This window comes from Solanum pennellii, chromosome 10, assembly GCF_001406875.1.
Source record: "Solanum pennellii chromosome 10, SPENNV200".
NCBI classification, from domain to species: domain Eukaryota; kingdom Viridiplantae; phylum Streptophyta; class Magnoliopsida; order Solanales; family Solanaceae; genus Solanum; species Solanum pennellii.
The window spans coordinates 48,808,842-48,821,551 of record NC_028646.1 but is presented as its reverse complement, the minus strand read 5'-3'; the positions used below and the strand labels follow the sequence as shown (position 1 = coordinate 48,821,551).

The 12,710-nt window shown below is 30.9% G+C and overlaps 1 protein-coding gene across 1 annotated transcript; it reads right to left on the bottom strand.

The window, feature by feature from the left end:
* Positions 1-5,182: 5,182 nt before the first annotated feature.
* On the bottom strand, positions 5,183-10,198 carry LOC107032050. Its single transcript, XM_015233609.2, has 8 exons — positions 9,920-10,198; positions 9,718-9,744; positions 9,524-9,646; positions 8,913-9,240; positions 8,569-8,655; positions 8,076-8,162; positions 7,185-7,559; positions 5,183-6,223 (listed from the first exon to the last, which is right to left on the bottom strand). Exons 1-8 carry the CDS (start codon positions 9,964-9,966, stop codon positions 5,618-5,620), a joined length of 1,680 nt encoding a protein of 559 aa, XP_015089095.1. The 5' UTR covers positions 9,967-10,198; the 3' UTR covers positions 5,183-5,617.
* Positions 10,199-12,710: the final 2,512 nt, after the last annotated feature.

Genomic DNA, 12,710 nt, shown 5'->3' with positions numbered 1-12,710 from the left:
ATTAGATTGAATTTCTATTGTATAGAAGTGTGAAGTGGTAGGACGACCAAAGATAAAAATGCAAATTCATTCTAACAAATATTTATTAAGAAAAATAGTAAGTAATTCTAGAAATATCTTTCATATATATGAAGTGAATAATGATCGGGCAAAAATGAAATTTCACGCTAACAAAAATCTACCAAGAATGATAACAAAAAAATCAAATACTTCTAGAAACATCTTTAGTTATTGTTATTACTATTAATTTATTTTGTTATTACTTCACTTTTTTTTTGTGAGTCATTGTAATATCTATTCATTACTCTATTTTACTGTGCTTATAAAATTTTCTACTTTAATATAAAAATACATTATGAATCAATTAATTTCACCTTATTATATTTGAAAATAAATAAGTGTGATAAAATTAATAATATATATTAGATTCAAATAAAGAAAAAGATGTCAAAAATTATTTTACAAATAAAACGAATAGGATGATATATTTGTATTTAGGACGACCACGAATAAAAATATAATATTGTTCTAACAAAAATCTATAAAGAAAAATAGCGAAAACAATGAATGATTCTATAAACATCTTTCTATAAATGAAGTGAATGATGATCAAAGGTAAAAATATAACTTCATGTGAACAAAAATCTATCAAGAATGATAACAAGAAACTAAATAGCTTTAGAAGTATTTTTCGTTTATTATAATTACCATTAACTCATGTTGTTATTACTTTTTTTTTATGACTTATTGTGATATTTACTCATTACTTTATTTTACTATCAACTTAATTTAATTATTGAAATTTTTTCTAATCATTATACTTACTATAAATGCAAGCTTTAACATAAAAATTCATTATTTAAAAATAAGGTTAATTAAATTTAATTTTATTTTTGCTCTAATTAACATACCTAAAAAAAAATAATTAAATTAAATAAATTAATAATAAATATATGATTGAAATTAAATAATAAATAAAATTAGTTGTGATATTGAAAAAATAATATTTTAAAAAATGTCAAAAAGTAATTTAACAAATAAAATGAATAGGATGGTATATTTGTATTTAAAGTAAACTAAAAATGTTTTACTAGATTATAAATTAACAGTTCCTCATCAAAATATACAATCAAATTTTTACTTTTATTTGGTTTCATACATATTAATCTGAAGAGTGAACTAACGTAAGTTTTATTTAAATTTAAAGTTGACGCGTCAAAATTTGATACTTTTCTATTATATAAAAATATGAAGTTGAGGACAATCAAGGATAATATGTGGTCATTTCATATATATTTCATTTTAAAATTCTATATATTCTATTTTTGAATTTGTCAAAATACGTTTTCAAGTGGCTAAATTTTCTGCGCAAGATACATGATTATTCTAAAAACTATAAATTATAAGATTTTTCTAGAACTAAGTCCATGACTCAAGTAAATAGACGCTAACACATTCTTCATTTTATTCACTCCTCAATTCACTCCCCTCTCATGTCATATACCAATATTTTTTTTCACCCTTTATTTGTAATTTGCATCCTAAATAATACATGTTTTGGTATAGATCTCTTATTAGGAACATCAATAATGCAGTTTTTTTTTTCAACATATAGAATTTCATTTTTCATTAATTCCCTACGTGATGGTCCTACTTTTGTAAAACAATTATAAGACAAAAGTAAAATTCACTATTTCTTTGTGTGAACACCTCATTTTTTAGACTTGTACATATAACAAATTTTGAATAAAATTCAATTGATCAACATTTTTCAAACATTCTTATGAACATGATAATAGACCAGTTAACATATTAAATCAAATATCAATTACAATTGCAATTCTCAAAAGGCCTAATTCATAAGGAATGCATCCAGTGAGCAAGTTCTTCAAGAATAAAATTTTCAAAATATTCAGAGCATGTTATGGCCTTTTCTTTTGTTCTCTTTAGACTTTTAAATTTCATGGCGCTGCTTTTGCTTTTGGATTATAAAATTAATTTTTGAAGTATCTAATTTATTAGATTTTTCTCTTTTTATGTATAATTCCAAAACATATATGTCATTATCTAATTAATTGAGAAACATATATTTATTTATTACTATTATTTTATCATCACCTAAAATCACTTTAGGCAAGTTATATAAATTATTATTTTAACTACCTTATGTTAAATTAATGCATTATATATGACATTAACTTTTGTTAATATTTTTAAATTCTCATTATTTGAGATAAAACATTCATCCATCAGGTATATAAATTAGTTTTAGAAAAAGTCATTTCCTTAATATACTAAATTGTTATCCTAATTTTAATGGATATAAAGGCAAAATGTAAAGTCATAATTTTTTATCCTTTTATCATTTTGTAAATAATGAAATGATTCATTCAAATTATTATCAAGTAGGTCATTATTTTTGTTTGTTATAAGCCTATAAAATAAATTTATAAGCGTACTCAAAATTAATCTACAGTTAGATCAATACGAAAATGTTTAATATATTGAGACTCATAATTTTAATCTATTTTCTTAAATGATTTTCAAATAAAAAAGTATATAATTAAATTAATTATTTAATTCCAATATGTATGTTTGACATGATGTTAAAATAATCACGAAAACATCTGATAGTTTATTATTACTACTTATCATGTTTATTTGAAAATGTCAAAAATAATTTTATATTTGAATTTTTGAGAGAGAATTAAATTTTTGATGTATCCTTAGATTGTAGAAACAGTTTTTGATCTTTATTAACTTTGTGGTCTCCTCGACCCCTCTCTAAAGGAGTATAACTTGAAGTCTAGATTATTGGCTATAGTACTCATAAGTAGTTTTTTCTCACTGTTTCTTGATTTGATCGAATACGTTATCTTGCTTTCTCTCACACACACACATTCTCCATAGTAATTTATTAAATGTGGCTATGAATTTTTATTGATTTAGCCCTTTCTATTTGGAAATATTTAATCTCTTTTTTTCTTTTTGGAATAGAAAGCAACTCTTTGAAAAGTACAAAGCAACGAAATATTCTGGCCATGGACAACATTTTGTTATTTATGTGTTCATGGTGCAAACTTCGAAGTACCAACACTGGTAGAAAAGTGATATGTTATGTTAATCATGTAGCATAGGATGGTGGATAGTGTAATGAGCCAATTACACATACGCTTGGGTTTGATTTTTCAAGTGTATTAAAGGAAGTAATAGGTAAGTGTGATGTATATGATTGTATGTAGAGGTGTAGAAAGAATATCAAAGATCGACCTAACCAATCGAACAAAATCGTATTGAACCAATTCATTAAATAAATATTATCGTTTTATTAAATAAATATTTAATAAAATTGTGGTTTATTGTTTAAGTGTATACCGTATCAAACAAGTACGATGACTTTTTCATTTTGTAAAAGAAAATCAAAAAGTTTTCCGAATCGAGCAATTTATATATAAAAATTTTCTAACATTTTTCAAATATAAATACAACTTAAGTCCTAGATCTCTGGTGACAATTCAGATTAAACCAAAAAAAATGACATCATAATTTACGTTGTTGGGTCCGTGCATAGCACGGGCAATACTCATCTTGTGTGTGTGTGTGTGTGTGTGTGTGTGTGTGTGTGTGTGTGTGTGTGTGTGTGTGTGTGTGTGTCTGTGTGTGTGTGTGTGTGTGTGTGTGTGTGTACTGATTGATTGATTAAAACATTCTTTTTGTGTAATGAATGGAATTATTTGAACTTTCTTTTGAATATTTCTATGTGGTAAAGTGTTAGGTCTCATTTATTCGCACTTAATCAGGGTCTGAATCTTAATCATTCAGATTTGTTTCATTAATTGTGCTTTTTTAGGACTGAATCTTAATTATTCAGATTTAGTCCATTCAGTTTGTTTGTTTTATTTCCTTATAAGTCTCTTAATGGGTTTGAATATATTATAATGAATCAAATTTGTAACACACTTTTAACACCATTCAAACTCAAAATGAGACTCCTATCTTGATTCAACTACATCACAGCTCATAAAAGTTGTTTTCTTATTAATTAATGTTAATTACATGTTTACCATTATAATTCCCATTATTCTTTTAAACTTAATATGCCTTTTACTTTGATAAATTAATCAATATTATTTGAATTGATAAACACTCCATGATATAATATTTCGTACGGTTCCAGAAAATATAAAAGTATTAATTATTTTATCGATAACAATAACAAATATCTATTATAAAATAAAATATTTTCGTAAACATTATATTACTACTATATATAAACTATTTTACATTGCATTATATTAGATTCTAAAAATTTCTGAGTGGAAATAATAGTCGTATTAATGATGTAGCTTAATATTATATTGTTAAAAGATGAATCATACTACCTTGTTACGATACAAATGTTCAAAATGTTATTTTCTATGAAAAAAACGATTTTACTAAAATGAGGTATTTATAATATTTATTGATATAACATTTAATTTCATATGCAACAGTCCCAATAATTCAGGTTCAGATTCAGAGACAACATTTTAAGAGCCTGTTTGGCTCAGCTTAAAAGCTGGTCAAACTGACTTAAAAGCTGATTTTTGACTTATTAAGTTGTTTGGCAATACTCAAAATAGCTTATTTTAAGTTAAAAAAAACTTATTTTAAGCCAAAAGTTAAAAGCTGGGGTAGGGGTGCTTTTCTTTTTTTTTAGCTTATAAGCTGTTTTAAGTTGACCACATTTTTATCTTTTTGCCCTTAATATTTTTATACAATCTTCAAATTACAACATAACCCTAACAACTCTTTCTTCCATTTTTCCCTTTTCACGTTTGGCATAGCAACTTCAGCACTTTTATCCAAACACATAACTGCTTATTTTAAAAATAAGTTTCAGCACTTTCAAAAGTACTTTTTTAAAGCTGCTTTTATTAAGCCCATCCAAACGGGCCCTAATATTCAGGTTCAGATTCAGAGACAACATTTTAATATTCAGATGTTTATTCAGATTTACACATCTAAAACTTAATGCACATCGTAATATTCAGATGTGTATTCAACTCAGACATATTAATCTTAATGGAAACAAATGAGGCCTTATGTGATATAAATGTTTCTTGAAATAGCAAGTAATATTTCTCTGTTATAAGAGTATATGTAAGTTGAAGTCAAACAAATTATGATTTCCGATTCACCATACACAAAACACCATATATATACTTAAAAATACCAAATCATACCGAATTAACATAATATGATAATGATATAGTATGTTTGAAAATCGAAATCTAAAGTACCTACACCATGCCCACAACTCCCTCCCAATGTGAATTTTTTTCTTAATGTTTAGCTCTTCACTTCGTACTATGAATAAAGTCCATATAAATGATATGAAGTAAAACCTCTATAGCTGGTAAAATTTGCATAAAAGACAACTATATAAAACAGATATGAAGAAACAAAAAGCCAAGTTAAAAACTAGCAGCTCTGATTCCTCATACTAAATGACTATACACAGACCTCACTTGTTGACATAAACTTTTCCTCTTTGTCCTTTCCCAGTGAGTAAGCAAACTACATTTCAGTGTTGATAATCGAACACAGTTACTTCAACCTAATAGACCAAAGACCTTCAAATACCCTGGTGAAATTGCATATTTGCATAATTCAAAGCCCATGTGCCAGTAGTTAAACTCATTCTTTCTTGAAGTTTTGCCAAGTGCTTCTTACCGTTAAGATGTGCAGCCATAGCAATCTCATCAGGGCACCTAATGTCACAAAAACTACACCACAGCTTAGAATTATGAGTAGCACCACCAGCATTCTTCACTTGTGTCTGCCTTTGATGTTGCCCAGTAGTAGCTCCTAGTTGGACATTTTCTTTCAGTTTTTCTTTAGTGCTGTTCTTGTATTGTGCTGCAAGTGCATGTTTAACTTGCTCCTGCTTAAGCTCTGGCATATTTGAAGTAGAAGGTGGGTTTCTTTCAATTTTGGCCGTTCTCTTCAGCTCTTCACACTTTATCCTATGTCTCGTCCCTAGAAGATGGTACTTCAAGTCACCCTTTGAGGTAGTTGTCACTTGACATACTGCACAAGTCCACTCTGTCTTAACATTCTTTACAGAATCGATTTCTGGGAGTTTAATCTCCTTGGCCTCTGCTGGAAATGCTGTATCCTTGATCTGCACACCTGTTGTTTTCTTCTCAATCTGAATTGGATGTTCCTTCACACTTTTAACCTGCAGTTCCACAGGGGACGTTTCAATCACTGCATACACATTATTTTTGCTTGACTATAGAAACAAATAGATACTAGGTCAGAATAAAGGTAGTATTGAAGTTTTAAAAAATCAAGAGCTTCAATACTCTCCCTTCTTTAGTGTCTGCAAATGTTCACAGGAGAAACTAAAGGGCCGAGACTGTACTAAGATAAATGAATCTTACAAACTTCAAGCAGGATAAATTTTACTAAGTACACCAGTTAAATTTTTGGGCTGCTCCGTGATTGTTTAGCATATATGTGGTCTCTACTTAAGTTTAAATGATAATGCACTTGATCTCAGAGTGCACTATCAATTGTCATCTTCCACATCAGTCTATCCTATTGTCTTCATATACAGCTAAGCCCTCATCCTGCACTGTTCCTAACTTGACCACCAAGAGTATCACTAGCAGCTAATTAGCTATTCTCATGGAAACATCAAGCTCTCCTCTTTTGTGTTGGATAATTGCCCTGAGTTTCTTACCATAACAGAGTTTTTTCTTTTAGGAAAAGGGAAACATGTAATCTCCATATTTGACAAGTCCTTTTCTCGTAGGAAGAGGTTTATGAATTTATAAGTAGAGGTTCATTCCTCCTAACGTAATAACATTCATAATGTAATCTTAGGGACTTTGAGAGTTTGGTGTAGGGAGAGTAACGGTGAGACACAAACGATATGTTATCACTTGTGTGAACTTCTTTTTATCCCGAGTGAATTGTGTGAGGTTACTTCTCTCGATATATTTTGTACTCACATGTTTATATAGTGAATTACTCATCTCTTTTTGTGGACGTAGGTCGAGTGACCGAATCACATTAATCTTTGTGTGTTTTGGTATATTTATCGTTCGTCTTATTACTGGTCTGTCGAGGTTTGCTTTAATATTTGGCATAATATCCAAATGACCACGGAAATTCTATGGTTAAAAAATAATAACCTCTTTAGGCTCTGCTGCTTCATTAGTACTGTGAAATGGTTGTGCTGCAGCTGCATGTTTTACTTGCTCCAGATTAAGCTGATTTGACTTTGTTGGAACTGGTAAACTTCCATTGCTTTTGGGCGTTTGTTCGCAAGTTTTCAGCGCCTCATACTTGGCTTTATGTTTCCTTCCGTTAAGATGGGACTTCATGTTTTGCTCTGAGGTGGTAGTCATTTGGCATAATGCACAAGTCCACTCTGTCTGAACTCTATTTGGAGAAATTACCTCTGGAAGTTTAATCTCTTCAGCATCTGCTGGAACTACCAATTCATTGACCTGCACTCCTGTCGTTTTCCGCTCAACTATAATTGGATTTTCCTTCACACTCTTAACCTGCAGTTCCGCAGACATCTTAATCACTGACATACAGATTACTTTCTCTTGAATATAGAAACACAAAACCTAGGCTAAAATAAAGGTGGTACTTTAGGTTTTAAAAAAATTAAAAGCACCAAGTATCTCCCTTTTCGAATGGAGAGACTAGAGATAATACAAAGATAGATGAATCGAGTGCAAACTTCAAAAACAATTAATATTACAAAGTATGCCAGCTTCAATTTCGGGTTATTTTAGTGATTCTTTAGCATGCACAAAGTTTCTGCTTGGTCTAAATGATAATGCACTTGATTCAGAGTGCATTATCATTTGCCATCTTTGTCTTGATCGATGAGTCTAATTTTTATTTTCATAAACAGTAAGTTTCATCCCATGCTCTCCTCTTGTCATCTATCATCAATTAGCAGTTTTTCTAATATTTCATCCATCAAGGTATCTAGAAGAATAATCGTGAACATATAATACTCCAAAAGAAAAGTAACTTGAGGAAATCCAAGGGTAAAGAACTATAACCTGTTTAGGCTCAGCTGCTTCATGTTTTGCCATATGCTCCATCACTGTGATATCTTCCCAAACAGGACCACTCCCTTCACATTGTGTCTGATTAGGAGTACTATGATTGTTATTTATGGGAACTCAAGCATGTGAACAGAAAAATAGTTTTTCACTACAATGTAATTACTTCTGTTGTTAAAAGAAGGAAAATTCAGACTCTATCACTGCATAATGTCATTACAATAACCTATTCCTCATGTACAAACAGTAGTTCAAGAATTGAAAGATACACAGCATCTATGCAAACAAAGCATTCACAAATTAACTGGAAATACGCAAATCTCAAAAATTGGTGCATGACATCACATATATGCAAGTCATTTAACTTGTACTCAACTGCTAATGCAACTTTTCAAACCATTATGGAGTGAAAACCCAAATAAAGCAGTAGCAAAAGAAGTTAAAAATTGTTTCATAAAGTACAGGGAGCTAGGAACAATGGGTGAGGCACCTGGTTGGGGGTAATCCTTCCTGCTTCATCACTAGTATCAGTAGGCTTGATCTCTTCTGCATGATGTTTCGAACTATAATCCTTATACTGCACAGAGGAGATCATGATAAGTACACTTGTTGAGAAAAAAAATCAATACTCTAGCTGTCATTGGCTCATTGCCATAAAATACAGTGGAATATGCAATCAAACATTTGCTTTAATGGTGGCAATTTTAACTTTTGGATACAGAAATTGGTAGTTGCCTCAACTTTTATATAACTAACTGATGTAACATCAAAACAAGCATATTTCCAATTCAGTAATGAACGGGCTACCCCTTGCTGAAGTAATGTCCGACATACCTTGTTTGCAATAAGTTTCTCCAGAGCATCCGATCCATTTTCTTCGAGATACCTCTCTACCACAGACAGAAATGTTTCATTCTTGAGAGATCGATCCTCCATTGGCTTGTTAAACCAGTCGGCAACAGTTCGAAGGTTGACAGACAAGCACAAACATAAAAGGCGTAGATAAACATAACAAGAACTATTAAACTGACTGATACTATCGTGCCATTTAACGAGTAAACACGGACGAACAAGAACTTCATAAAGATAACATGCCCCATTAAACCGCGGTATCACCAACCAACATATGGTAATTAATTTTATATATGGCCACAGAGGAACCCTGCCAATGTAATTAAAAAGTCATTAGCATATGCAAGAGGAGCAGTTTCACATGTACAAACACAAATTGCACAATTTTTCCCCAATGCTTCAACAAACTCTAAGAAACACAAGCAAGATCAGACCTATAACTACAAACACAGACTAGAACCAAAATAAGTGCGTTTTACGACACTGACGATAAATTTGTTAACCATTAATGACTTCGAGTTTGCCCAATAATGTTAGTAACAAGCTAAGTGTCGATAAATCAAAGAGTCCCATAAGATTACAAAGGACATTACCATTGGATAAGTTTGTCAAATAGGTGTTGGAAGAGAGAAAAAAGGGAAAATATGGTCCAATATATGACGAGCTTCCTCATGTGATACTTGGAACCAGTTTCAATTGCTCGTATTGATGCACATCTGCAGTTGCACAAAACAATTTACCAAACACAAACAAAATACACAACTAAAATTGAACAATCAAAACTTACATCGGATAGCCCAGAGCAACTACCGGCCTGCAATTCAAAAAGCCAAATGTATCAATAGTTGCAAACAACGTAGAATCAAAAAGAAATGATGAATCTTCAAGCTATAAAAGCTAAAGTTCTTCTTATCTACTATATGAAAATTTCATTTTTTTAACGAAACAACACAAAATGGAATGGAGCTTAGAGAAAGAAGCAAATCTACCAGGCTAAGCAATCGATGAAGTGAAGGGAAAATCTGAGAAAATCCATTCTGGAAAATTTGCTCTTCTCAGTTCAACTGGAGTTTTATGATCACAAAAGAAAATAGACTTTCTGAAGAGGGAAAAACAAGAGAACAGTTTACAAAATAAGTGTTCTTTTTCCTATTAACAACAGAAATACCCTCTTAATGTTGTACTTGAAAAGTGGAAAGCCAAGGCTAACTTTGGAATTGAACCGTTGGTCTTTCTATATTCCATATTCCAATCAAATAAAAGCATTGAGTTTTTATTTTATTTTGTTTTTTCTAATTGTAATTAACATCTCCTAATTTATAGAAGTTGAGTCACCATAGTAATTAATGTGATTCCTTTACCTTTTGGTTTCACATATGTACACCTATTGATATTGATCGTCCCTTCAAATCCTTAATCATGAAGGAACTTGTTGCTACAACTACTTTTTTTAAATTTTGGCCTTACATATTGATCAAACTAATGAATGAAATTAAAGTTTGTAAAATTTATCTATATTAAAGTTATGTTATAAAATAAAATTATAAGAATATAATCATAAAGAGAAGAAGACAAGAGAAGTAGCTAGAGGAAGAGGAATTTTCTTCTTATTCAAGTGTATGTAAGTCTCATCTGTATATCATACAATAGTGAAAGAACAACCCTATTTATAGGTTGAGAAATCACTTCAAAAATCACCATATTAAGTACCATAATAAATAGATACATTCTTATCCAAAAAGGTTCATGAACCTAGTGAATATGGATGGTTGTTCATGTACCAACCTTATGGACTATCCACTCATTCAATGAATTTATAACACTCCCCCTTGGATGTTCATAGATAAGGTGCATCGTTAAAACCTTACTATAAAAAATAAAAAAACCCTGTGGGAAAAAATTCTAGTGAAGGAAAAAGAGTACACATATCTTTTGATACGCACTATTTGTTGCCTCATTAAAAACCTTGCCAGGAAAACCCAGTGGGAAAAAACATCGGTCAAGGGAAAAAGAGTGCAACGCGTATTATTCTCCCCCTGATTAAAACATCACTTAATTTCATGTGATGATGTCTCCAATCTTCGTACATTGTGGTTGGTATATTCTTTTTCAAAGAAAAACCACACTTTTCTTGAATATGGTGTGTTATTTATCTCAACCAGACGCTCTTTCGACTTGCTTCATGGAGGACTTTTATTTCTGCATCGCAACATTTGCTTCATTGATCGCCATGATATTATTGTGCCTCCACATGAAAACAAACAGCGTGCTTGAGATAGATCTTTATGCGGATCAGATAAATATTCTGCATCTGCGTAACCAATCAATTTTGTCTTGGTTTCCTCGTGATAGAATAAACCCATAACTATGTGCTAAACACCATTTCAATGTCCTTTACAGGGGAAAAACTGAATCTTGCCAGTAAATTTACTGCAAAACAAATATCTGGTCAAATATTGTTAGTAAGATGCACTAGTGCCCTGATTGCACCGAGATAGAGTTTCATCACCAAGAAACTCTTCATCTTTCTTTTGAGATCAAACTGAATCATCATTTATGTCAAGTGATCTCATAATCATTGGGGTACTCAATGAATGCGATTTATCCATATAAATTGCATCAAAACTTTTCAGTGTATGTTCACTGTTAGACAAATATTTCATTTGTCAAATTATCAATCTGTAGGTCAAGACAAAATTTTGTCTTACCAAGACCTTTTCATAAAAATACAAGGACAATTAGGGTCATTCTTTTGTACCCTTTTTCTTCCTTGACTATTTCATTCCATATAAGGATTCTTGAAACTTTATTGGAAAAGTTTCTTTCAAACTCTTATATGCTTCAGACACCTCGATTGTTTCAAGGATTTTCATATAACCTTCATTGTCTAGCTAGACATTACAATTATGCATTACATGCATTCAAGTTTTCATATGTTGCCAGATCAAAACAAACCTCATTGCATCCACCAAAGGAGAAAACATCTCCAATAATGTCATGATTTTTGCGATAAACCTTTATGCCCTAAGGCACAAACCGTATTTGATATCTTACAGTTATACTATCGCATAATAATTTATTTGTACCCCACTGACATTATACCTTGATTTATGGACTACCAGTCCAAAATGTCACTTTTCTAAGTGAAACAAAATATACTTGAATTGTGCATTTTACTTGGCCAACCATTTATCTGTCCACACTATATGACAGATTTGAATTCAAGATCCTCGTCACAATTTATATCATTGAGCGCTACCTCATATCAAAGATACCATCGACGGTTATTTGATATCGATTCCAACAGGACATAACTTATCGAGATCTCTTCATTTTTCATTATTTCAGGTACCTGAACCTTTTTAATCAAGATTTTATGAAGTGTTATGTCAATGTGCTCTTTTATAGCACTTGCCTAATTATCATGATCATATTGATTATTTGCTTTTTCCTTCTTCAAGGAATTTTATATTTGGAATCGATTGGTCTATTACGCTTCGGGCGTATCATAGACTCTGTCCTTCAAGGATTTCACATTGGAGCATTTGCAGCTGAATTATATCATAGGGTCAGTGCATTCATCTGGCAACTGATTTGCAACATTATGCAACTGAATTATCCCTTGAACTTTAAGTTCACATATTTATTTAACGAGGATCTAGATAATTCATAATTAACCTCACACATAATTTTCAGCTGTCAATCATCTCTCCCCCTAATGTTAGAAAATCTAACATTCATTCCAACCTTATTTGGAAGTTCATCTTTGTGCGTGGTGGA

Coding starts and splice junctions, on each gene's coding strand:
- LOC107032050 (XM_015233609.2), bottom strand. CDS start 9,966: ATGGATTTTCTCAGATTTTCCCTTCACTTCATCGATTGCTTAGCCTG. Junction 9,745..9,919: donor TTCATCGATTGCTTAGCCTG/GTAGATTTGCTT, acceptor TTTGAATTGCAG/GCCGGTAGTTGCTCTGGGCT. Junction 7,560..8,075: donor AAGCAGCTGAGCCTAAACAG/GTTATAGTTCTT, acceptor GCGGAACTGCAG/GTTAAGAGTGTGAAGGAAAA.